Source organism: Solanum lycopersicum, chromosome 4 (genome assembly GCF_036512215.1).
Source record: "Solanum lycopersicum chromosome 4, SLM_r2.1".
Classification (NCBI taxonomy): Eukaryota; Viridiplantae; Streptophyta; class Magnoliopsida; order Solanales; family Solanaceae; genus Solanum; species Solanum lycopersicum.
The window spans coordinates 61,538,898-61,566,599 of NC_090803.1; the positions used below are offsets into that span (position 1 = coordinate 61,538,898).

General features: G+C 34.1%; 3 protein-coding genes across 11 annotated transcripts; 1 reads left to right on the forward strand and 2 right to left on the reverse strand.

Moving 5' to 3' along the window:
- The first annotated feature begins 1,234 nt into the window (after positions 1–1,234).
- On the forward strand, positions 1,235–4,989 carry LOC101247124 (2,3-bisphosphoglycerate-dependent phosphoglycerate mutase 1). 2 transcript variants are annotated; one of them, XM_004237837.5, is made up of 9 exons: positions 1,235–1,696; positions 2,249–2,520; positions 2,730–2,953; positions 3,214–3,332; positions 3,422–3,578; positions 3,664–3,765; positions 3,856–3,975; positions 4,550–4,603; positions 4,688–4,989. In XM_004237837.5, the coding sequence occupies exons 2-8, from the start codon at positions 2,250–2,252 to the stop codon at positions 4,592–4,594; spliced, it is 1,038 nt and encodes a 345-aa protein (XP_004237885.1). In that variant the 5' UTR covers positions 1,235–1,696; position 2,249; the 3' UTR covers positions 4,595–4,603; positions 4,688–4,989. The 2 variants fall into 2 exon arrangements, with proteins under 2 accessions (XP_004237885.1, XP_069153427.1); XM_069297326.1 differs by lacking the exon at positions 1,235–1,696 and adding an exon at positions 1,728–1,775.
- Positions 4,990–5,223: 234 nt separating this feature from the next.
- LOC101247611 (uncharacterized) lies at positions 5,224–10,639 on the reverse strand. 4 transcript variants are annotated; one of them, XM_069297327.1, is made up of 6 exons: positions 10,335–10,639; positions 8,298–8,784; positions 8,049–8,225; positions 7,509–7,607; positions 6,916–7,158; positions 5,224–5,798 (listed from the first exon to the last, which is right to left on the reverse strand). In XM_069297327.1, the coding sequence occupies exons 2-6, from the start codon at positions 8,370–8,372 to the stop codon at positions 5,388–5,390; spliced, it is 1,005 nt and encodes a 334-aa protein (XP_069153428.1). In that variant the 5' UTR covers positions 8,373–8,784; positions 10,335–10,639; the 3' UTR covers positions 5,224–5,387. The 4 variants fall into 4 exon arrangements, with proteins under 4 accessions (XP_069153428.1, XP_004237887.1, XP_010320154.1 ...); XM_004237839.4 differs by having other exon boundaries at positions 8,298–8,422; positions 10,335–10,628; XM_010321852.4 differs by having other exon boundaries at positions 8,049–8,228; positions 8,298–8,422; positions 10,335–10,628.
- Positions 10,640–14,649: 4,010 nt separating this feature from the next.
- On the reverse strand, positions 14,650–23,829 carry LOC101247908 (probable helicase MAGATAMA 3). 5 transcript variants are annotated; one of them, XM_010321856.4, is made up of 8 exons: positions 23,476–23,829; positions 20,482–22,211; positions 19,133–19,312; positions 18,605–18,700; positions 18,364–18,526; positions 18,154–18,286; positions 16,304–18,067; positions 14,650–16,191 (listed from the first exon to the last, which is right to left on the reverse strand). In XM_010321856.4, exons 2-8 carry the CDS (start codon positions 21,860–21,862, stop codon positions 15,775–15,777), a joined length of 4,134 nt encoding a protein of 1,377 aa, XP_010320158.1. In that variant the 5' UTR covers positions 21,863–22,211; positions 23,476–23,829; the 3' UTR covers positions 14,650–15,774. The 5 variants fall into 5 exon arrangements, with proteins under 5 accessions (XP_010320158.1, XP_010320156.1, XP_069153429.1 ...); XM_010321854.4 differs by having other exon boundaries at positions 18,364–18,529; XM_069297328.1 differs by lacking the exon at positions 23,476–23,829 and adding an exon at positions 23,275–23,401.
- Positions 23,830–27,702: the final 3,873 nt, after the last annotated feature.

Genomic DNA, 27,702 nt, shown 5'->3' on the forward strand with positions numbered 1-27,702 from the left:
AGGCATTTACAATAGAAAAGCCGATCAAAATCAACCAACAATGTTTTAAAGGAACAAATTATAGGTGGTTCAATGATTCAATAGAAAAATAACGTAGTTGAGGTACCCAAGAAAAAAACTCAACAAGTTTAGAAATCTATTTATATATTTGACTATATATATATATCACGCTATATAAGACACATGTCATATTAACAATATGTCATAATATTTGAAGAATAAAACATACGTGACGTTAAATCATATATTACAAAGATGAAAATCAAAGTTATCGAAACGGAACGGAGTATAGAGGTAGTTGGCGTTAGAAGGTGCATTATGTTAGGTGGGTGGAAATAGAATTAGCAGCCATTCATATTTGAACAAACATTATAAGCACGTGACATTAAAGGGAGGCACGTGCAGGAGTTAGGTGATATTAATGGCCAATTTTTGAAGAGTTGCCAAATAAATATGTCTGTATTAAAATTAAATAAATAAAAAGTCATTGTTGAGACTCGAAAAAATTTAGGTCCCTAAGAATCCTTCAAGGGTTGTCTACTAAATGTGATAGATTAAATAAATGAATACATACACTATAGTCCCATAACATTAAATAAATGTGGTTTATTATATAAGTAAAGAAATAATAAAATAACGATGTTCGATCAATATTAAAGTAAATTCTCACCATCCTTCCCTATCAACATTCCACTGTCATAAAAATTCAAGGAATAAGAAATCAAATATAGTTTGCCCTTTTTTATTTAGGTAATTAACATATGTTTGGTAAAACTTTAAAAGTATTCGTTTTTGACAAAATAATTCGTGTTTGGGTTAGATCAAACTTTTCAGAGTTGTGTTTTGATTTGTGTTTAACAAAATATAATAAATTTTAAAGCAATCGTTCATACTCAATTAATATATTAAAAAATACTTATAGAAAAAATTTAACTTTTTTTCAATTTTGATATTTTTATATTTTAAAAAAATATTTTTTCTAAAATCCTGACCAAATACTTCAAACTTTAAAAACAAATAAGTACTTTGACTTCACATAAACTTGACCAAAAGGGTTGTTAGTTGACAAATATTATGACAAACATCTTCCCTAAAATAGTTATGCATATGTCTAAGTTTTAATGAACAATCTTATATAATATTAATATAAATAAAAATAATAAATATCATGTAAAATTAATTTTGATAAAAAAAAAAAAATTTATTAGTATCGGTTGTTTAAGTAGGAAAACATATTTTGAAAGTGAAAAAAAAAGGAGTCCAAATGGTAAAAAGATGGTCAAAATGAGAATAGAGGCATTACCTACCCACATATAGAGACACTATATTATATTCTTCATTTCTTCTCAACACCCAATTGCCAACTCCATATACACACTTTCTTGGAGAAATTTTTTTCAAGAAAACGATTTCTACTAAGCATCCCATCATTTCCCCCTCTTAATCTTGATTTGTCAGACACATTTTACCCTATAAAGACTCAATCTTTATACCATTTGATGCATGTAATGTGCCATCTTCTTCTCCGCCAACTTTTCTTGATATAAACTCAACACCCTTTTTCGTTTTCCCCCATTTAACCGCACCAAAAGAAAAAGGGGGAAAAACAAGATTTTTCTTGGATAGCATCGTTCCCATTTTTCTTGCTTTGGTTTCTTCGCCAACTTGCAAGCATCGTTTGGCTGTATAAATAAGCGTATGATCTCTGATTACTTCTCTCTATATTCTGCATTTTCTGCTGTTGATCTTAACTGGGTTTTCTTTTTCTTGGTTATGTGAGCTCTGTTTTCATTTCGATATGTTCGATGCTAATGGATTGATTTGTGATTTTTACGATTTCTGCTTTTTTTTTTCTTCTGTTGATGTAATGTGTGTATGATTTGATATGGGCTAACCCCACTTTGTTTAATCGATGTCATATCTTGTTACTCGTTAGTCAGTAGGTTTTGTAGTTCTTAATCTTGAATTAGATCTATCTTGATTGCTAATTAATTTTATTGGATTGATGTGATTTTGCTCAATGCTTTTCCTTTTGTCATTTTTTGTGTTTATAGCACATTCATTTTCATCCTTGATGTAGAAATTGTTCCTACGAAGGAGGGTAACATTTTGTGTTGAACTCAAGAATTAGTTCCTCTGTTTCTCTGAGTAACTGTGTTGCACTTTGTTCCATCTTAACAAGTTGAAATGCTGCTGTTTTTGATTTGCATGTACTTTTCATTGACAATGTTGGTTTCTCTGATCTCAGAATGGCTGCAACGACACTTAACCAATCGGTTGGAACTCTTCGGTCTTGTAGAGTAAATGGTAACTCTGGATTGTGTCCTGATTATGGGCATGTTTCCTTTAGACCGGTGTCCAAGGGTTTCAAGGTTGATGTGGGATTGTTGAGAGGAGGAAGTTTTTGTTCTAGAAAGACAAGTACTTGTGTAATTCAAGCCTCTGCTTCTCAAGCTACGGTGTTCGATGAAGCTTCAGCACCATCTAGTGCCACCACCAGTGACTCCAACAAGAAAACAAGTATGATAGTCTATCTCTTGAACTGTTATTTCCAAATCATCATAAGCACATCATAAGATAAGAAGAATTTGTGATCATTTCTTTCATTATCACGTTAAGAAGTAATTGTTCCCCTTCCTATAAATGATTTTCGTGGGATAAATTATATGATTGTTTTAAGCTACTCTGCAGCACTGCATCTGATTCCCATCTTCCTTATTTCCCTTTAGGTGAAGCTGCTTTGATCCTGATTAGACACGGTGAGTCTATGTGGAACGAAAAAAACTTGTTCACTGGTTGTGTAGATGTGCCTTTGACTAATAAGGGCGTGGAAGAGGCCGTTGAAGCTGGGAAACGAATTAGTAATATACCTGTCGACATGATCTATACTTCTGCTTTGATTCGTGCTCAAATGACTGCCATGCTTGCCATGACTCAGCACCGCCGCAAGAAGGTAATTTCTTGGTTAAAGCTTGTAACATTTGGACTTCTCTTACTTCCATTTCACAAGGGTAAGATGTTTTTGGGGGTAACTGTATCATAATAGATAGAAATAATATGGTTTGATTAGAAGCCTAAAGCGTTTGCCTACACATGCTTTCAAACTGCAGTAGACTCCTTTCATTTTGGTTTATCCTTCTGCTCTGAAGTGTTTTAGGCTTCTATATTGGTAGCCTAAAATATTTATCATTGCCACTTTCATGTCAATTTTAGGTGCCAACTATCATTCATGAAGAGAGTGAACAAGCAGGAGCTTGGAGTCAGATCTTTAGTGAAGATACCAGCATGCAATGTATACCAGTTGTAACTGCTTGGCAACTAAATGAGAGAATGTAAAAACATCTTCTCCTTCCGAGGTTATTTTTCCTATAGCCTTATATATCAGTTGATGGTTCTGATGTATGACTTTGCTATTTTGTAGGTATGGGGAATTACAAGGTCTTAATAAGCAGGAAACAGCTGATAAATATGGAAGTGAGCAGGTTCATGAGTGGCGTCGTAGCTATGATATTCCTCCTCCGAACGGAGAAAGTTTGGAAATGTGTGCAGAGAGAGCTGTTGCCTACTTCACAGAGCACGTAGGCTGAAGCATATTTCAGATCCATCATATTATCAATCCAGTTTTAGGTTTTATGAAATGACATTTTTGCTGTAATGTTGCAGATTGAACCCCAACTGGCAAGTGGAAAAAATATAATGATTGCAGCCCATGGGAACTCATTGAGGTCCATCATTATGTATCTTGACAAGCTAACATCCCAAGAGGTGGAATTTCAAATTTGTTGGGATCTCTTGCATTTTTTTTTTTGTCTTTTCCTGTTAGGAAACATTACGAATTGAAACTCTTCTTATCAGGTTATAAGTTTGGAGCTTGCCACTGGAATCCCCATGCTTTACATATTCAAAGAAGGAAGGTATATTCGCAGAGGAAGTCCTCCAGCCCCAACTGAGGCAACAGTCTATGCTTATACAAAGGTATGCAAATTCTCAAAGTTATGTTTGAAGTCGTTTTATCTTTGTCTAGATGTCACATTCTTGTTTGACAAACAGTTAGATGAAAGTGAAGCCTGAAAGAATCCTGTTGATCAACTGGTTAATTTGCTTTTAAGGGAATGACTAAGAGAAATAGCTTTTGAACATGCAAAGGTTATTATTAGGCATAACAGTTGGGTTACGGCACAAAGTTGAACATCATATAGTTGGTTAAACAAGTATGAAGCTGTGTAATCATATTGTTAAGAATCGGCATATTATGTTGCTGTACCTCTAACAAAGGCCAAACAGCGGTGCTTGCTTCTATACTTTGGAGTTTCATTTCATTTAAAGTTGTCTGAGTAAGAATCCTCAGGTTCTCACCTCTCCAACATTAACTGAGATATTCTTCAGTCAGGCATAGGGTACACAAGAAATAAGTCAAAAAAGGAACATAGTAAAATGCAAAGCATTTAGTGTTTACATTTGTCAAAGTCCTGCATTTTAGCATTTCGCCGATATAGCTAATTGATTATCTTTGTATGACCAAGTACTCCTTTCTTTTTCATAATAACAGAAATTGGCTCAGTACAGACAAAAGCTAGATGATATGTTTGAGTAACGTGACAAGGTATGTCGATTTACTTCTTGTGTTCTATTCCTTGAAAACCACCTGCTATGATTCTTGAATCTAATTATCTCATGGTTTGTGCAGGGGTTTGCTTTCAGTTGAAGTAGATTTGATATGCCTCTTGAAGACTAGTTTCTCTTGCAAATGGGAGTGATTTGTTTTTTCGTTTACTGTAGTCTTCTCATAGATAGGCCAAACAAACTCGGCCACTTTTTCATAAATGTTGTTCTATATGTGTTGATACTGTGAATTGTAATGTAGAATATTTTTTGGTTTTGATCAGTATTTGTAGACACATTAAAGAGAATGAGCCTACTAGTGTTTTTGTTCATCTATACAGCTTATAAATAAGGCAATGTAGAATATCCACGGGGTTTCTTTTCTCAGCTGCTACTTCAATCATTTCTTCTGCTATCAACTATACACATCAGTACAATTCAATCTCCATGGGTACAACGCGGAATGGAACCTTAGGCTTGCTAATTTGAAGCACCTTGTAGCTTCCTAAAAGCAATTTGATGGTGGTGAATGAATTGCCATTTTGCAAAAGCTACAGTCTCCACATTTTCTTGTGTTAAAAGAACTGGTATATGCAAAACATTCAAAAGAACTACCTAGTATAAAGAGGCACAACATTCATTTTATAGCATATCACTCATTACATCACCTTGATTAATATGTTCTCTGCTAAGTACACTTCAGTTCTGAACCATTTGGAGAAATGGTTAAATTGCCCATCTTGTGAGCATTTACAAAACTAAAAAGTTGAAGACATTGCCTTTAGCTACACTGCTTTGACATTCGCATTTGTACTGTTACTTCCAGGCAAAGTTTCTTCAATTGATGATTCTTCTTCATCAACATCAAGAGAAGGTTTCTCTACTTTCTCATCTAAGACTTCAGAATCAGAATCAGAATTTGTTGGCTCTAAAGAGGGATCAGCTGTCACAGTAAGTTGTGCATTTGATGCAGAATTATCGTCTTTCTTCCAGAAAGAAGACAACTTTTCATCATCTTCTCTCATCCTCTCAGCATATTTATTGACATCAAAATCAGCCTTATCATCTCCGCCAAATGCAGACTCCACCAGACTCATGTCAAACATTTCTTCCATCATTTTCTTGCTGTTGGGGTCATCTGAGTACATAAAATGGACTTTGCTCGCAGTCTTTGGGTCCAAAAAAGGCTTTGCTAGCTGCACCATTTAGATAAACAAAATAATAGGTTGCCTGGTAATCAAATGGAGATGCTGCAAATAAGGGATGTCTCATCTTAATATTTGAGAAAACAGAGTTCAAAGGGAATCTATTGGAATAAAGCAAATGTAACCTTAAGTAATGCAACAACTTGAATGCTTAAAATTAAAGCAGGCACATATTTTTGCTCTAATGGTTGCTAAATAACCCAACCAAATCTTGGGCGAGGATAAGTAATTAATATATAACTCACACTTTCCTGCTTTTATTATTCTTCAGAAAGCCTCTTATCTTTATCCAGTTAATTTTTTCTTGATCAAGTAAAACTAGCTTTCATCAAAATCCCTGATTCAGTTCTCACGTGCCGTTCTTTCCTCACTTAACTTTTTATAGTTTCTCTGTTTCAGTGTGTTCAGATTTCATGAAAATAGAAGTCCATGGTCATCTGATTGACAACATTGTCCTCATTCTTCTTACTCAATTCCATGCATCGCAATACATGAATTAAGTTTTCTACTGCAGACACTTAGCCTTCATTCAAAGTTTCAGCATTTCTGTCCTTTGGGAAAGCCATTGTTCGCACCAAAATCCATCAGCCATCTTACGACAACTGAATTTCTAAAAAGTAATTACAAACTATGCAAGACATGCAGACAATGTCTTGGAGTCCCAGAAAGCCAGAAGTCACTACAACTTGGGCTCAGTTTAGGCTATCAAAGCTAATCCCAGTCTGCATGATAACAAGTTACCAGCAAACTCATAGACCCAGAGTAAAGGACTAGGCCTACAGAAGAGTGATATAGGAGTATATACCAATTGCAAACACCAATTGACCATGCCGTCAGTCATGCAATTTTCATGACAACCCCATGCATGAGCCTCACTTCTGCAATCTTAAGATACCAAAAGATATCCTTTTATCTGGTGTCACGGAAATCTCTCATTGTCAAGATGATCTTTAGTTTCAACTTTCAATATTAACATTGGAGGTCACAGTCCATGCCAATGATTATAGTCAAAAGTTTTTCAGTACACATTATAAAGAAATAGAATCCTGTAGTGTAACATTCACAAAATTAACAACTGCTAATTTAAGCAAGTTTGAGGGCAAATTACCTTCCAAAATGGTTCAAATATTTTGGGTGGATCATATAAAATAGCTATTCCCAGTCTTTCAGGATAATAGTCTTCCAAAATATGAGCTGTTTCTTTTGTCACCTTGATTGAGAGGTTTGACAGAGTGAATCCATGAAAGTCGATCAACCAAATCATCTGTTCCTGGTCTTTTGGGAGATTTACAACTGCATTTTCCAGGCAATATACTAAATACTTCATCTGTCCTTCTAGAGACTTAGTGTTCTGCAAGGACCGACTCAAAATGTTATCAAGCTTGTGTTAGTTCCTTGTAGCCAAACATTAATCAGTATAACTTATTAATGCAGTTTTTGAAGTACATTTATTAGTTGCTGACATACGAGCATGATCAATTTGAATCAAGTTCATGAAATAGAGGTAATATAAATAACACATAAAGAATGATACAGACGTTGTAGCTTTGAGGCGTATATAACTGAGTTTAAATGGTTTTAAATGTTCATTTTCCTTGCAATTATTATCTCAATTAACCAATTGGATAAGAAAATCATAAGCGATACGATTGTAACACACAAGTATTTTACCCAAGAAAGAAAAAGCAAACTGAAACCTACCTGGCAACGAGGTCTCATGACAAGAACTGGCCTCCCATGCTTGTCTTTATAGTTTGACCTATAAATTTTGCCTGTTTCTGCTTCACTGGCCACATCATCCTGTATCAAAGAAAATGCTTTTCAAAAAAGAACTAAAAAAAATTGCAAGAAAGAACAGAGGATACTATTATCAACATGATCAGTACAGATACTACTATCACGTTTCAAGGTTACAATCCTGCAGATACAGACTGAGGTAATGCACAAGACAATTTATCTGTAAAAAAATGTCACCGATAAATAATATTTATGAAGCAGATCATGCCAAAGTCTACCGATTGAGGAGATGTAAATCTCAAAAGACGTTAATTTTAATTAATAAAAGCATCATTTTCTCTCCTCCACAAAACAAAAAAGGACAAGAAAAAGACCCATAAATGCAGGTTCCAAAAGTTTATCAAGAAATAAGGGTCAAACAAGCATCTAGACACTTTCGAAGATGGTAAAAAAGAACATTACAGAGGGGGGGAGAGGGGGGAGGGGGGTGTTCATTAACAGTACCCAGCGAATTTCTTCAGGCATGAAATCCAGTCTCCACTTCAGGGACGCTTTAAGCATCTTAGCTGCCTTCTTTACGTTCCAGCTTTGAGCTGCTAAATATCTTGAAATGGATGCATCAGAACAGTAAAGGGCCAACTTACCTGAAAGTGGCCCAATCAACTTTCTCATCTCATCAATCTGCTAGAAATAAAGTACTATTTATTAGCATAATCCAGCTTAAAACCATGAATGGAACTTAAATTTAGATACCTTGTTCCGTTCTTCTTCCGGTTTCAAAGAATTCTCCAAGCCATTTGGCATGGATTTTGTTACACTAGTACTCATAGTTTCAGGGAATTTCACTGGTGTAATCAAAATTATTCAACCACTGCACGCTGTAATGAAAATGACTACAAAGTAAAGTTTCATTGTAACAGTGTAGCCTTACAAGAACACAGCTATAACCACGGATCAGAACAAACACAACTCAAGTAAGAGCCAAGAATTGTAAGGAACCCCTCCTCTCATAAATGTAGCAGAAAATAGTTGCAACTTTTTCATTGTCTTATCCAAATCTTTTTAAGATTAAAAAACAAAAATAAATAAAAGCCCATATAATTATTTATTCAGGCAGCCCTTTGTTGTCTAGGACATAAAAGAGAAGAGAACCATTTCCCCGTTAGAGTGATGAACTTTTGCAAGACATGAGTATGAAGAAATACCTCCCCGTATTAGCAACTGTATGGGATTGCAAATTCTGAACATAAATATTGAAGTTAGGACCATCTCAGAAATGACATTAGTTACAAGAAGTTCAAATCACATTTACAAAACATTCCTCGTATCTGTTTTTCCTTTTATAATGCTAACAAGAAACTTGTTGCCTGTTGCTTGCAACTTGTGTAACCAGGATAATCTATTGAGCACTATATAGTAGATGACGAAACCTAATCAGCCTTCATTGGTTCGTGGGACTCATGCAGGGAAAGGCATAATCGCCTAGCAGTGACCACAAGTTCTTTGTATCACCTCATTTATCATCTTTGACTTGGTATTTCATGTATTTTTACTTCTAGCCTTAACATGTTTTCATTTGTTAGCTTCCATTGAACTAAAATCGGAATTTGAATATTTTGAATGTTAGCCCTTAAACTAGTAAGCCATGTTAAAAGGCATGAAAAAACTCATTATGTATCTTCATCATAATATCTTATGATATATTACATTAAAGATTCTAGTTCCTCTAACCAGTACATTAGCACCTCAACGTGGAACTCACCAGCAGTTTGCAACAAAACAAATCTTCTGATATTGATATATGAAGTCCAAAGTCAAAACTGATGACATTCTAAGTTCTAACTAGAAAATGATAATAAAACATTCTCTTTACCCACACTTCCTTGATCAATGCTTTATACTAGACACCACCACCACAAGTTTAGCACTCCCTTTTCAATTGCCAAATATGTCATTAAGCCATTTAAGCATCACATGGTATGTCATAACCAGATATTTGACGGATAAAAACTCTACAGAGCAATACGTTTGGTATAAAACCTTCAAATTACCAGATTGAAAAGTCAAGATTCAAACTAAGAGAAGCTTTGAGGAGGAAAAATGTGTTAATGCCTAACATGATTTCCTGTTCGCATTCCCAGACGGTGCAACAGGTAAATGTAAACACGGAAATATTGCAATGTCCACTTAGCTGTTAAGGAACAATATAAACCTAGATTAATGGTTTAGCTGCAAGAGATCGAAACAACATTTAAAATCTATCAAGCTCTTCTTCATTTCAACTATCAGAAAGGAACTTGTTATTGATGAAATGATAGTCATCAATCATCATCCATTAAATCAGTTCGCTCAAACACGAGTAGCAACTTTAGGTAATATTCGAAGTGCACATCCTCATTTCAGTGATTCTTATCCCCAAAAAAACAGCACTTCACTTTTTCTACCAAAACCAAGACCAAACCTTGTAATTGAAAACTTCCAATTGCACAAACTTTCCAGTAGACAGTGCAAACATCAACAAGTTACCCTCTTTAAGGGGTTTTAACATAATTTTAAGTCCAATTGTCCAAATCATCACACCACATAAGCTTATTTAGCTTGCTAACTAACTAACTCATGATTTCTAAAAGCTAGAAAGCAAGATTACTATAAGCTGTAGTGATCACAGTACAGAATTCAATAAACAGGCTATAAAACTCATCAAAACAGACTGGGTGCTCAAGAAAACAAAAACCCAGAAATCATTTTCAAAAATATAAAAAACCCAGAAGAGAATTGAGGAGTTGTTACCTGGGTAACTGTAAATTTGAAGAATTGGATAAAGTTGAAGAAAATCTCCTCAGTTGTCAAGAACCGGACTCCAATGGGAGAAGATCAGCTTTTAGCAGAGATAAAAAAAAAAAGGTTATTGTACATTGTTTACAGTGACTAAACATATATATAATGGAAAATAATCCATTATATGTATGAATAGCATTCACCATGTGAGAAAAATCTGAAGATAGTCCTCTTGGTGACGACAAAGGACAAAATGGTCAAAATCTGAACCAGCAAACAGGTAAGGTAATTTACTTCTGGTCCCTCAAAAGTCTTTTTCGGTCCATCAAGTTAACTACTTATTCGTCCTTAGTATGGTAATTTTGGTATATCGCCTTTTTTTAATAATATCTTTTAATTTAAATAGGTATATTCTATTTTTTTTAAATTTTCTTTTTTCGATATATTTATATTGTTGCTATATCACATTTTACTTTTCTTTATTCTCCTTCGCTATTTTTTATTTTTTTATTATTAAATTCTCAAAGTCTCTTACACTTTCAAACATTCTACATTATGTGATATTGATAGTTAGTGTGTGTTCATAAAAAATCAAATTTATTTTTGGTGTCTTGTTCAAATCTCAAGCATTAAAACTAATCAATATTATTTTAATATTATTTATCAACTTATCAAATTCATCGCTACACTATTTTAATATCATCATATTTTTAAAGAAGTTGAGTCATGTTTTATTATTCCAACTTTATATTATATAATTTTCATTAAAAATTACATTATTTGCATTCTTACTTTATAATGTCTACATATATCCTGCCTCTCTAGATCTCGTTTGTAGAATTACACTAGTATATTATCATTATTTAATTTATATTTATTAACTAAAAAAAATAAGGCCTCTTATCAATATTTTTTGTCTTTAGACCCTCAAATTTATTGAGATAGCCCTGACTCATTCTGATAATTTTTTTAAAATTTTTTTTATATCATTTCTGAAATATATAGATAAAAAAAATATACTTATGTAGATTTTGTTCACGTACACTCAATAATTTCTCTAAGTTAAATTTCATAATATCCGTCACTATTCATGAGTTGGTTTGAAAATTAATTATGTGTTATAATATATTCATATCAATAAATATATATGGCCATCAAAGCTCAATAATTTAATATTTGTGTATATGTGTCCTTGAAACTGTGGATAAGGTAGCAAAGCGACAAGTAGACAAGCAAAATCACTACGTTGACCGTACGTGATTACGTTTTCTATCTTCGTATTTATCTCGTTAAATCGTAACTTCGATTTTAATTGTTAAATTAAAATAATTTAAAATATTCTTAATATAGTGTATATTATTGCACAATTCTTTTTTGGCAAATGATAGAAAGTACATATTTTTAAAATAAAATTATTATTTGTCCCTTATAAAAGTTTATAATTACAGAAAATCCCTCCAACGATACAATAATATAAACATTGATATATTAATCTATATGCGAGATATATTAATCGTTAAGTAAGATATATTATATTTTATACATGATATACTAATTTGATCCGCGAGATACACTAATTTAATATGCGATATACATTAATTTAATGTGCTGAAAAAATTTAAAAATTTATAAAACTAATAAGAAATAATCGTAATAAAAGAAGATCGAATTCCTATCATTTTTCCATATTTGTTTCTACAAAACCTCACATCATTAATTAATTAAGAGTACCCAATACTAATATAGGAGTTTGTTCACACCTAACTAAGGAACGGTCCTAAAGAGTTTTAAAACAAACATTCACCTTAAGCTTCCGACTTCTAGGAACCCTATTTTTTTTAACATAGTAATAATAGGTTTTTTCTTTTTGAAAAAAATGAGGATTTTTTATTTATTTATTGAGTACTACTTGTAGAAAAAGTAAAATAAGGGGAAAAAATTCTAAATATATTTGAACTTTGATGAAATAGCTGTAACAATTCTAAATTTTTAGCAAGACCTATTACCTCCAGCACTATATTATTACGTATTTTAAAGGTACATATGTGCTTATCTAAAATAGTTACTACTATTTATAATGATACAATATTTATAATATACATATTGCATATATATACCTTTAAAATATAGTATTAAATTGTGTATAATGGTAAAAGGTCTTACCCAAAGTTTGGGATAGTTACAATAATTTCGGTCAAATTTAAAATATATTTCACATCTTTTTTCCAAAAAATAAAATTTTCATATATAAAAGAGACTATTAGGAATTTGATATATCTATAGTACTATGTCTTTAAATAGACTAATTGAATTGACTAGATTACCAATCGATAAAAGAATTATTTAAGAATGAATAATAAGAGATCTTAAGTTCCAATTAAAAATCTCTAGAAGGGAACATTTCCTCTTTGGTGGACTTTATGTTGCGGTAGAAAAAAAGATAACAAATTTCTATCAAGATAACGAGAAATTTCAACTAATAAGAAGCCTAATGAACCTAAAAAAAAAAAATCAAGGCTCAACAGAAATTATTTATTTTTCAAAATCCCGTTATAAGTTTTATTCATATATTGTCTGATCACCAAGTCATACTTTACTCGATTGCATTTTATTTCCTCCACCAACTTGAATCCATGCAACAATATAAGGCTTATTAAAGGGAGAAATATAATGTACCAAGATTTTTTTAATTCCTATTTCCAAATTTGAAATCGTATATAAGAATATAAGGTCTCTCCTTATAAATGTTACTAAAATAATTATGCAATGAAGCCTATTAGGTCCTAAAAGCACAAGGACAAACAAAATTATTGTAAGGACTAAAAAGATAATCTTTTTATATACATCAAGGACCATATTTATGAAGTAAAAATAATTGTGACATAATACATATGCTTGATTTACACACTTATTCAATTAGCTAACCTGATCCACTTTTGAAAAACTAAGCTTGAATTTAAATAACTAGTTACAAAAATGAGGTCAGCGTAATTGTGGCTTATAATTTATATATAGGTGAATGCAATTGAAATGGACCATGTAAACTAAAGTTAGGTATATTTCGTTTTTAAAAATAACAGAATTACTCGATATTTATTTGAATGAAATATGATACTATATAAATACAAAGTATGGCACTACCATAACCTAAAAACGCTTTTGAAGTAATTACTAAGAGATTAACATTTAATTACTCTGCCATATATGTATTATCTTATTTTTTATTTAAGGGTTGTTTGATTATGCAGAACGAAATCGTAATTTGAAATCATGATATAAAATCATATGAGATAAAGTTGAAGTTTTGTTGGGATGTATAATGAATTATTAAGTTGTGTTATTTGCTCAGATATAAAAAAAAAAAAAAAACTCATAAGTTGTGGAAACTACTAAAATTGTTCCAATTTTCTTATACAATCTTACAAAATAAGCAAAAGTTCATAATAAAAATATAACACACTATCACAAAACTATTTTTTTTAAAATACAATATTTATCAATCAAGCTTAAGTTTAATAAAATACAGAAGTGAATATGAATTGTTTGATTAGCACATTGTTCTAGAATATTCCTACATATTATAGAAACTCTTTATTATGGTTTGAAAATAAGACACAAGACAGCTAATAGCATAATGATTTGTCAACTAATTTGTTCAATTTCAAACATACACAATCTTCTGCAAACGTAAAATAAATTACATTTAAAAGAAAACGTTTTTTTTAAGTCAAATCCAAATGGGACCTAAGATACTTGTATTTTATTTTTAAAAAAATGGCATGAGTAATCATTCAGTAGAATAATAGTTCGAATATATATATATATATAATATGCATATAATATTTTTATATTTAATATTAAATACAATTATTTTAGTTGATCGACTTAATGTGTGTCGTAGATTAATCGGCAGCTAAATATAGAGCGTTAATTATTCAAAGCTACCACTAGGCACAGACCCCTAAAGTTTTAGCGTATTAAGTGTGTCTTAAATGTTAAGACTAGGGGTGTGGTGGGGCGGTGGGCTTGGCAAATCCAATTAAAATCGAATATTTTTAGATATTTCATATGAATTTTTGGATTATGGATACTGGATTCTTAATCTTATTTTTAAAATTTATGAATTTTAGATTGGATATTGGTTTTAGTACAAATACTTGGGTTATTGAAAATTTCATTTTTTATGTCTTATATCCAGTTTTACCACATCATGTTTAATGTTAACAAGTTCAGTTCTCAAAGGTTAGTTATATTGATAAAGGAACTAGAGCAGAAATAGATACAAGTGCATTTAGTGTTGCACAAGTGAACTATATAGTTCAGAGGATTGAACTAAAAACGCACCATCTTTCTTTCATTTTTCATTGATGAATGTGATCGAACATACAATAAATGAATTGAACATGGAAAAGGGACACACTTAACAGAAGACAAGATCTGAAGAACAAGATTTCATTTTAGAAGGATAACAAAAAGTACTGCAATATTCCTATGTATGAGACTACCCCACCTAATGAAAAGAATTATTTTCTCCACATGAATATGTACAGAACTAGTTGCTATCTTCCATGTCCCTCCATATCAACACTTGGGACTCTACTGAGTCAGTCTATATGTGTTCCTGTGACTTGTTCATCAGCAGCTCGTAATGGTTCTGCAAATCACAGACTTGCCATCTGACAAGAGTTCCATCTTCAGAGCCTACAATGAGTTCGGTAACTTTCTCAAAACAATTTCCCCACATGGCCAAGTTCAGTTCTCTCTCTGTCCTGGGTTTCTTTCATGGACTAGTTGTCTTGTCAAGGCCAGACTTACTACTTACGCCATGCTGCAAAGTCTCAAGGGTCAAGTCTTGGTGGTATATATCATCAACATAGAAGCAATCATAAAGGGTTGCCATTTTCCAGCCGAATGGCTGTATATTCAAAAGATCATTTGCTGAGATGAAGCCTTTTCCTTCTCATACCAACCAAAGCAAGCATATACTAACATCATTTATTCCAAACATTTACCATTATAATGTGTCAGCAAAAGAACTTCAGGCACAACTGAGCTCCCATGCTCAAAGTCCCATTAACTGGTTAAAACTTCCAACAGTACCACCATAATCAACCAGGATCTCTTCCTTTCTGACATAACCAACCATTTTCTTCATTGACAACAATTCTTTTGTCAAACAATATTCTGAACACGAAATCAGCTGCTAAACCAGCTGTGTTATCAACCTCTGTCCGAGCCAGGAGCAAAGTCTTCACAAAAAAAAACAGCTTCCTTACTTCCATAGAGACTTCCAGTCTTGCATCACCAAGGAGTATTTCATGCCAAACCATGTTGCACATAATATCAGTATGCTTAGCTGTGCCATCAACCAATCTCCTAATCAGGAGCAAAGACAACATCAGGAACAAAAATGATTGGCCCCTGTGATATGTGGCACATTCATGGACACCAATTACAGGTCTCTTCTCCCAATTCCAGCTGTATTTTGCCTCCTCTGTATACCATTTTGCCAGGCATCTCTAGATCTATCAGCAGGTTGATCAAAATCATTCAACGAATTGTCCAGTGAGGGCTTAGGAGGCCTATAACTTCCATTCCTTACATATAATGCATTTGGTTTTTCATCATCTTCTGAAGGTGTTCCTGACCTGGGCTCCATGTGTGGATCATATATTCTATGTCGTAACCCAGATCTTAAACCTCGATTATTAGACATATTGGTCTGTGGAGGAGCATGAGAAGCAGCCTTGGGTAGCAAGAAGTCCTTAGGCAAAGTATCCATGTCCATGTAACATTTTCTGGTTTTGGCATCAGCAATCAATGCAGCCCAATCTTCTGATTGCACCAGAGAATTGGCATTACCCATTACCTGTTAAGAGAACAATAAAGATTAAAGTTAACATTGACTCCTATGTTGCCGTTTGAACGTATAGATTATGAATATAGCATTATGCAAATAAGCAGAGACCGAAGTAACATACCCAAAGAGCTCGTCTTGCACGAGTAAGAGCAACGTTCATTCGCCGTATATCTGCAACAAACCCAACTCCATGACCTGAGGCACGCACACATGACATTATAATAACATCACGCTCTTGACCCTGGAAAGCATCAACAGTATTTATGTAAATGTCCTTTCCTTCTTCAGAATTTAAAACATCCCCGAACTCCCTTTGGAGGCATTTAAGTTGCAGCTTGTATGGAGTGATTATACCTACAGTGACCTTCCCAACACCAAGAGATTTACAAGTTTTTTGAAGATGCTCATACAAACGAAGACAGAACTGTGCTTCATGTGTATTCTGATATGAAACGGATCCACCTCTATGTGATTCCCGACCATGTGTAATGTCATAAAAGATGTAAGGCTTTAGTAAAGAGTCTTTGTAGTAAACTTCGTCAGGCAGATTGACAACACTTTCACTATCACTAAGACGACCTTGATAAAAGTACCTAGAAGGAAAATCCCTAATTTGTGGGTGCATCCTGTACTGCACTGATAACAACATAGTTGGGCAGCCTGCTTGCTGAAACCTCTCAAAGAGGCTTCTACTGTACATCAAAGTTCCAGCTGCTTTGCTGATAACTGTAGCAGGAAGCTGCTGCGGATCCCCAACAAGAACACATCGTGCTGCACCAAGAGAAAGAGGAGGAAGGACTCCTACTTCACTGGCCTGGGCTGCTTCATCAATGACTACCATGTCAAAACCATGGGTAAGACGAGAGAATAATTTTCTCCCACTACTTGAGACAGTAGTGAAGACAATTTCAGCTTCATTGGCAAAACTAGCCTCCAGACTAGCACGAGCTTCCTCCATGTTGAAATTGTTACCACCACGGAACCTACTCTCCAAAATCAGAAGACGGGACATCTCCACCAGTATTTTATCTCTATTCTCAACCACTGCCGCAAGGTTCTGCAATAGAGTATCTCGATTTTGGTCCCTAGCCATAAGAACATCAGGGTCAACTCCAACAGATCCCTGTGCACGACCAGCAGCTGCAGCAACTGTCAGTTCTCTTTGAAGGCCAGCTATCTGCTGTGACAACTGAGCTTCACGAGCTCTCAACTGGTGCATCCACCCATAAACTTCATCACGACTCTTCATCAAAAGCTGTTCAGTTCTCCTCTCCACAGAAACTGCTTGGGCGGCACGCGTTTGGGAATCCACCCCAACTCGTGCAACATCAGGTCGATAAACTTTCATCTCACCATCAATGAATCCACGATCAAGAACACGTGCAAGAAGCTCGTCAGTAGCAGCATTTGAAGGAGCACAGACAAGCATTCTAGGTTTTGGACATAGCTTTGGGAGGGTTCTGAAGAGATTCTGATCCATGCTTAGCAAGACTTCATCAATGGATCCCGTAACAACATTATCAGAGTTATTCTCGTTATTCTGCTTATAGCTTTCAGGAGCAAGTTTCTTGAGCAAAGCTGTGTAATAGTGCTGATACTGAACAAGATGGATGACATTCAGCATTCCCCACACTGTGTGTGTTTTACCTGTACCAGGTGGCCCTTGAACTAGAGTAAAAGGCCATGGATCTTGCCTCTTTGTCATACCATTAGTTCCAGCTGCTGTATGCGTTGCAGCCCACTGGATTGCTGCTAACTGTGGTTCATTAAAGGTCCTGTGCAAGTGGTCAGTAAAGTTTGGCGTAAAACAGTCAGGCATTGCAGGTGTCTGCTCTTCATACTTAGGGAAGTGCTCCGGACTTGGCTGAAGAATGGCATTTTGCATCTACACATAAGATCATAATTCTTTATTCAAACTGGTAAACAGGCAGAAAAGGAATTTCCAGGAAAGAGCTGGCTTTAAGATATAACCTGTAGATTAAGACGCCGAAATGCATGTAAAGCTACATATTCTCGTTGGGTGGTAGCTAGAGAACCCAGAACAGTCAGAAACCAGATGCCTCTTGGTTGCAGTTTCCGCAGTATGTGATCACTACCAATATTGCTGAAAGAACAAAATACAAAGACGTTTAGCTCACTAGTAACGGAAGGCGGAAGGAACTAAAAAGTCGAATCACTGACCTGTTGGTGTCATACGGATCTCCAACATAGAAATGCAGGATGGCTCCGGCAGGGTCTCGAGTATCAATAGGTATGTGTCGCCTCACAGTACCAGCTACACGACCACTAATTTCAGGCTCATCACCATCCCCAAATGTTGAGGTGCCACTTCTCCGTGATCGGACTGCTTAATTGATACGAAAATATTAAGAAACATAGGAAATTTGAAATACACTCCAACAGAATGTTATATAGTACCAACCTGATCCAGGACGTGGAGTGGAGAGAACTGCTACATCTCCCTCTTTGAATAACCACTTCCACTCACAATCTGGAAAAAGGATTACATCGTACCATCCTGTGCAGAAGGAACACAGTGCTGATTAGAAAGGGAGGAAGAAATTCAGCCAGGCCAACCAAAACTTCTCGGCTCTTACACTTTCTCTTTAATGTGTGTGTGTGTGCGCGTGTTTACACTCAGAGTGAAGCCATTCTAAGAGTAAGCTATATTAAGTGGAGCTCCTAAACACTTCTGTTATCCTTGATACAGTAAAATTTTGTCATGCTTGATACTTGAAAAACTAGGAAACCCTAGAGATAAAATGAAAAAAATGAATCCCTCAAGAACAGCTCAAAGTGACAACATTAACTGTTCGACCTCCTTCGTCCCCATTGAATGATGACGGAATTGAATAGCTTCCCAAATTATGTATTTGGTATAAACAAAGTTGTTCCTCATATCCAAGTCAAAGAACAAAATAAATATATAAGTAAAGTTGCCACATTATACCTCTTTCTCGTCGTTCAATATTTTTAATATGGACCCTCACATGGGTTCCTGTGTCAGCCATCTCCTCCCAAGTACTGTACAGCTGTGCCCGGCATTCCTCAAAGAGCAAGGGTTCAAACACCTTAACATACTCTTCCACAGATTCAAACTGACCAGGTACACACTGAAGCTCCGCTTCATCTGACATGAAGAGAAGTTCACCCCTTAATAATACACCATATGATGGAACTTCATGCACCACACCACTTTTGACATAACAAAGGCAAATAAGAAATTAAAAAAAAAAAGAGGCTCAAGGAGCAGTACGATGCGACTCGCTACTCAACATGCCTAAACAGGTGCTTCAGAGGAGCAAACCGAAGAATCATTAAACACTAAAGTTAGCTAACACAAAGATGTACTCAGAACTTTATCCAGATACGTATGAACAGGTTAGTCAAAAAAATCATGAAAAATACACAAATAATCATATAGCCAACTTTGAGATGACACAAAGATTCTTCCATCCCACAAGCTATCCTGATGATTGAGATGCCCACCAGAAGAAGCTGGAGGATCCCCTTTGCTATGCATGGGCCTGAGTAATATAAACACCATCACTTAATAAACTAAAACAGTAAATCCTGCCTCACCAAGCATTCCATAGGAAGGAGGCTAAATATGGCCAGTAAAACAACCTAGAAGAAAGTGGTAGTATAAAAAACATGTTATTGAATACACTTGAGCCATCATAAGGGAACTGGCTGATCATTCAAGAAAGAGAGACGCGACAATGTTCAGCTGGTAAAACGATACCAGTTTATAGCTTTCCAATGGAAACAAAAAGAACTTTTATGATCCAGAATTCTTGAAAAATGAAAACTACTAAGGGTTAATAGATCTTGAATGACCACTTTGGTCCAGTGTCCAGTGGGAAAAACACATACTTGCTTCTTCCAATAAATCCTAGAGCAAAGATATTTACCGTACTATCTCATGACACAATCATTATTGAAGAGCACAAGAAAAAGTGAAGGGATTTGCTTGTGCACCACTCATTCTAACAATTTTCTAGGGAAATGCAAATTTTGATAAGATAAATGCTTATCTCCCATCATATACCTTTCTAGGCACAGTAAGAGCAATGCTCTCTATTGAACCTATGTTGGAGCATTAGAAAGCTGGACATACCCCAAACAAGAATCAACAGGAAACAGTTTACATGTTATGTGGCATAGCTTAAAAAGCACAGAGAAGGAAAAAAATCAACACAGAAGACTAACGAAGCAAACATTGATTCAACAAAAAGTAATGGTAATAATCACAACGATGAAAGATGAGAATAATAATCAAGTGGAACTCAGAAGTACCTGGATGTTGCCAAAACTTCTCATTTGTCACCTCACGAATAAGGCGTTCTACAGATGTATCTTGACACGGGCTACTTACTATAGGTTGCTTCTTGGATGGAGGTTTTTTGGCTCCCAATTTTGGTTCCATAGAATTTTGACTGGTCAGAGCAGGCTTCCTACCAGATAACTGTGAATTTCTATTTTGCCTCTGATCTGTGGGATGTTTCCAAGAACTCTGTCTAGGTAAAGGTGGTGTTTGAGCCTCAGACGTGAGGTCAGTAGCACTATTCAACCGTCGTGGCCGACCTAGAGGTGCTAGGTTCACATCAGCACTGGATTCAGATCTAGAATCATTAGATTCCATAGGCAAGTTTCCTTCATTAGTTGAATCAATTTGTTTCACATCTTTGACAAGTACCTGACTGTGCTTTTCCCCATTCTTTTCAGAAGGTGGAGGAACATTACGAGACTCTTTCACAATGCGAGTTGTAACAGGTGCTGGGAAATTTTGTCGCCTAGCAATACTTTTTTGAGAACCTGCCTGTTTCACATCTTCCAAATCAAGAAACATTGTCTGCCTACTGCGCTTCTTTCCCAGCATCGCTTCCTTCTGCTGGTCAACCTTAGGACGCTTACCAAAATTGTTAGCACACTTCAATGCATGACTTGCCTCAACACCTCTAATCTCTCTATGCTTTGGCACCTGCCCAGAATCCTCCTGACCATCCATGGCGATATCAGCTTTACTACTGGTTTCAGAATTTCTGCTACTATTACTTTTCCTGTCACTTGTATCACGATCTAATTCTAAAGAAGAAATATTGTAATTTTCACCATTCCTTTTCTCGTTATCATGAGAAGCATTATCAACAGAACCAACTTTATCACTGTTGCTCACCGACTCAACTGCTGATTTCTCCTGCGAAGCTTTCTCAACATCAGTATTCGACTTATCATTGAAGCCACAATTTTTATCTGCATATGTTGAACCCTCTGCATCAGACCATTCACCTTCTTCCTTTTCAGCCACTTGCATATCAAGAGAGTTAAGATCTGGCTGGAGCAAAGACTTCATTGTATGTTCCTGACTTGATTTAGATAATGAAGCACCACCCGAAGTTGAGGGCCCAGCACTCCCATGTTCTTCAGGAGCTCTAGATGCCTCTGCACCTTTTGACCGAACAAAGGGCTGAAAACCTGAAACGGAGGAGGCATGGGAAAATGCATGATTGTTTACTATCCTCGGAGGATCAACAGCAGATGCCAAAAACTCAGAAGTGTTGGTACTAGAAGAGGGAACTGCTCTCTGAGGCTGTAAACAGAGGACACCATCATTAACCTGCTCATCCTCAGCAGGGGGTTCATTAAGATCAAACAACGCCCTTCCTTTAGAACCCATCTCAAATATAATTGCATATACACTGAACAAAGAAAGCTTATACCACCAACTCTTGCAGATATTTAATTCTCGCTGCTATTGACAACTATTCTAACCTCTTTATTGCTCAAAGAACATTAAAAGCAAGAAAGACTGCAATTTGGGAATGCAACAAGCTTGATTAAAGGACAAAAGTCACATCCATCACACACATAAGTTTGCAATTCAATTTACAACATAAGGCTTACATCATCTTCGTCTGTTTGGAATACTAAAATCATGAAGCGAGTGAATTTCTTTAGTAGCAGACAGCACTCACAAGTCACAGCTACAGTTGCAGAATCTTAAAACAGGAACGTATAGTTATAGCCTGCATGATCAAATTAATTCTCAATCAGCAATTCATCTTTCAGCAGAAAAAAAAAAGGAATACCAAAAAACAAATTAGGCATGCTATGATCGGGGAGTTACTGGAATCATGATTGTTACAGTAGCACATAGATTAACTGTGTCATAATCAATTAAACAATAAAGAGAAGGCAAAAAGATACTGAAAAATCATCACCAAGCTCAAGCCCTAAAAATATCTGCAAGTTCAAATCCTATGCAACACCACGCAATTACAAATGCGCCTCAACAACCAAGTACGAGGAAAAACTACAGAACTAAGAGGATAGGAAAATGGGATACAGAGATTGCACAAATTCCGAATATTATCAGTTCTTTTCAAATTATCACCTATATTTCTCTTCTCTTTTTTTCACACTTCGACTAATTCCAAGAGTAACCACCTCCCACCAGCAACAGGTATAAGACAAATGGGACACCTGAGTTGGGATTCGAAACCTGAGACCCCAATGTTCTCCAACCCACTCCACTTACCACTAGGCCACACCCTTCCCCTTGGGTGTAATTCGTTTCTATATCACACACATGATTTTTTACAATTAGTACATGAACTATATCCAAATGCATAAAAATTCTGTATGTCAACATTCTCTCATAGCCCTCCAAAAGATCTACCCATATTCCCCTTACAAACCCTAGCCTCAATCTTTCACATCTATCAATCCACCATTACAAACTCATCAAAACAACACATAAACAGTCCTATCTTTTCAATTCCCACAATAAAACATACAGTAAGTAATGCAACAAACAGTACCCAACTCCACAAAATTAATGATGCATCAAAAACAAATCCAACCAATGTGACAAAAACACACTCGGTACATAAATAATACACCTAACAACAACTATCACCCAACTAAATCACCCCTAACACCTTTCCAGATTAAATACCAGATTGAACCCTACCAATCAAAAAATTCATCAAACAGATTCAATCTTTACCAATTCCAATTAGGGTTTCCAATAATCTAACAACCAATAAAAAAAAATTAAAAATGTACACAAACCATTAGTCAATTTACCACAGAAATTCTCAATTCCACATATACTATTCACTTCACTTCAGATCAAACCCAATTTAATCCACTAAATAGTCACTTTTTCGATCTATTTTTCAACAAAATTTAATCGATCTATTTTTTATTTACTCTTTTACTATTAATTATATATTTTTATTTATTAATCAAATTGTGTGGAGAGAGAGAAAGAGAAGGGAAAAGTACCTCTAAACAGCACCACGAAATCTAGAAAGAGTCAAAGAGAAAAAAAAATTTATTAATATAAATAAAATTTGATTTTATTTATATTAAAATGATAAATTTCTCTTAGTTTTACTATATAGTTTTTGTGTGCTTTGTATATCCGTAGAGAAATAAAATAAAAAAAACAGAGAGTTTTTTTTAGAGAGAGAAAGAAGAGAACACAAGTGAAAGTGAAAAGAATGGAGTGGGGAGAGCCCTATTTATAGGAAAAATACAAAGGCCCATGTGGCCCGCCGGAGAAAAAGCCGATCACCGTTAATTTAATTTTTCCGGCAGATACTTAATCTGACGGCGTTCACTTTATCTTTTTAATTTGATTAAATTAAACCTACTTTGTCTTTTTCATAAGAAGTATAATAATGATTTGGTGTACATAAATACCCTTTAATTTTTATTTATTTACACAGTGTAAATGGTCAATATTGGAGAATGGAGAGTAAATATGTTATTTCTTTTAATGTTTTGGGTGATTTTCTGTCTAAATACATTTAATAGTTGGTTATGTAAATGGGATTCGTGTTTAAATTTTTAATTTTTCGGACTATTAAAGAAAAAAAAATGAAGAGAGATTTATTATTTTTTGTTTTTTAGTATGTTATTAACTAGATTAATTAAAGAAAGTTTCCAAGAGAGAAAATAGGTTAGGTGTGAATAGGTTCATATGAGTTATCATATTTGTCACTTATCAAAATATTAATGTCATGTTGACAGAGTTTTTATAATATTAGTTTATTTTAATTTTATACATTAATGATAGTAGAAAAGACTATTTTATTTTATTTTGCAATTTGATTTGCACTTTAGCAAAATAAATGGTCTCTTTTACTGTGCTATCGTGTATATATGTAATTTTATTATAGATGATATAAATATGTAAGATTTATTTCATATCGTTCATGTATAATAGTGTCGTGCCCTAAATATGAAGAGGCCCGGCATCTATTCGGTACTTCACTAGGTCGAGTGAATCAAATATAACTTGTATAATTATTTTTTATCATGCGTTAAATTATGAAGGCAAACATTCGGTGCTTCACTAGATCGAGTGAATCAAATATAACTCGCGTAATTATTTTTTATCACGCTCTAAATATGGGGAGAGAAGACAAGCATCAACTGCTTCAGTAGATCGAGCATATAAAAGAAACTTCTGTGATTATACTTTGTCAAGCTCTAAATATGGTGAGATGCGACAAGCACCCGCAGTAGTGAAGTCAGAATTTTCAATAAGGTGGTTCAAAATTCGTAGAAATAAACACACAGAGTAGCCGAAATAGGTTCGACATTTACTATATATCCATAAAATATTATTTTAACCATGTATATATAGTATAATTTTCCATCGAAGGGGAAACCCCCTTGTACCAAGTTGGCTCTGCCCCTGAGCACCCGATGCTTCACTTGATCGACTAAATCAAACATAACTCACGTTATTATACTTCATCACGTCCTAAATATAGGGAGGCACAATAAGTATTTGATGTGTCATTAGATCGAGTGAATCAAACATAACTCACATAATTATCTTTTTGTAATGTCCTAAATATGGACAGGCAAGATAAACGTCCGGTGTTTCACTAGGTCAAGCGAATCAAATATAAATATAGAGAGGTAAGATAAGCATTATGTGTTTCACTCGGTCGAGCAAATCAAATATAACTCACATAATTATTTATTATCAGACTCTAAATAGGGGGAAACACAACAAACATCAAGTGATTCACTAGATCGAATGACAAAAAAAGAAAATTCGCATGATTATACTTTGTCACGCCCTAAATTTGGGAAGGTGCAACAAACACCCGATACTTCACTAGATCGACTGAATCAAACATAACTCACACAATTATACTTCGTCACGCCTTAAATATAGGGATGCACGACAATTTCCTAGTGTTTCACTAGATTGTGCAAATCAAACATAACTCGCATAATGCCTTTTTTTCGCGTCCTAAATATGGGGAGACATGACAAGCATTCGGTGCTTCACTAGATTGAGTGAATTGAATACAACGTGTTTAATTATTATTTTTCAAACCCTAAATATGAAGAGGCATGACAATCATTTGGTGTTTCACTAGATCGGGTAGATCAAATATATCTCACATATAATACATTAATGTGCTCTTTAACTTGGTCTCATTTCCTATTAATATTTTCCAACTTTTGATATCCACAAGTAGACACTTAAATTTTTATAAAATTGAACAAGTAGACACACGATACCTATGTGACATAATATAAATTAGACATCGCGTAGTATACAAATTGTCATATAGGATGTCACGTAGGACATGTTTTCTATTTGTTCAACTTTATAGAAATTTAAGAGTCAACTTGTGAACACTCAAAGTTAAAGGTCATAGTTGCCAGTTAACATCGGGTTATGGGTCATGTTCATGTATTATGCCTAATTCTAATGTTAGTGCATTACATAGTTGTTTTTTGGGGTCAAAACTGAAAATTATACCAACTGAAATTTGTACATATTGTGGTCTTTTATTTTTGAATGTGCACAAGTAATCACTTAAACTTGTATAAAATTTAACAAATTGACACATTCATCCTACATGGCGCCCTAGGATCTTGCATGACATCCTATACGCAGAACAAATGTGTTTACTTATTCAATTTTATACAAGTTTAAGTGTTCAAAGTTTGAGAGCATAATTGTCCACTAAAGTAAAGTCAAAGGTAATATTTATGTGTTATGCCTTAAAATTATCATATAAAATATTTGCTTTGTCATTATATTGTGTTTTTTTTTTTTTGCGAAATCACTTAACTAAGACAAATTAAATGTATTTAGATTTATTTTTTATTCTTTGATATGTTCTTAATTAAATCAATAGAACAAAAGATTTGTCATATAAAATAAATAAAAGTTTAAGAATTGACAAAACTACAGGATATTAGGATAATATCATTGGACTTATTTGGAAAAATTATTATGATAAAATAGTTTGGTAATGCAAAAAAGAAATTATATCCGACTCTTCTATTTATCACTCACCAAATATCAATATCATAATTTATCACTCACCAAATATCAATATCATATTAATGAAGATAATATGAATTAATTTATTTTAATTTTATACCCAACTAAAATTGAAATGTCATATATTTCGTATGATTTAATTTGCTCTAAACAAAAGATCAAAGTCCGTATTGATAAAAATGTCATGTAAAAACAATCATTTTTTAAGGAACCCACCAAATAATATAGTGTTTTTCTTATTTTGTTATAGATATTTATATACATGTAATTTTATTTTAAATGGCATAATTAATATGCAAGCATATCACATGCTGTCATTGCGTTATTTTCTTAAAACACTAATTAAATATTTAATAACTAAATGATGTAACAATTCAAGATAATCAATTTTTATTGTAAAAGTGCTTAAAGGGGATTCTAACTTTAACAAAGAAGATTAATATTTTAATTGATGAAAATTTCAACATGTCTAGCACGTAATTCACATCTTGTCTGATAATTCAAAATCCAATAAAAGAAATTGTCACACTAGTATAAACAAATATCATTTGAAATATTTATTTTTATTAGGAAAACATCATTGTACTCAGCTTAAAATTTATTAAATATAAATTTATAAAGTGATTCATATTATATTAAATTCATGAATATATTAGTTCAAATAAATTTTATGCATTAATATAATTGGGTTAATTACTTAAATTCAATAAATATGAATTTAATTAAAGTCCACTCCATAAAATTCATATGCCACGTCATTCAAATCTGATTGGCCGAACGGAGTCATCTTCTAAATACAACTCCTCTATTTTAAAACTATTTAAAAAAGAACCAAGACTTCTACACAAGAAGCTAGAGAAAGCTTGTGGATCAAAAGCCACAAATTTCTCTACAAGTTTATAACTTCTAAACAAGAAGCTAGAGAAAGCTCGTGAATCAAAAGCCACAGATTTCTCTACAAGTTTAAGACTTTATAAACAAGAAGCTAGAGAAAGCTCGTGGATCAAAAGCCACAGATTTCTCTACAAGTTTAAGACTTATAAACAAGAAGCTAGAGAAAGCTCGTGGATCAAAAGCCACAGATTTCTCTACAAGTTTAAGACTTCTAAACAAGAAGCTAGAGAAAGCTCGTGGATCAAAAATCACATATTTCTCTATAAGTTTAAGACTTCGCAACAAGAAGCTAG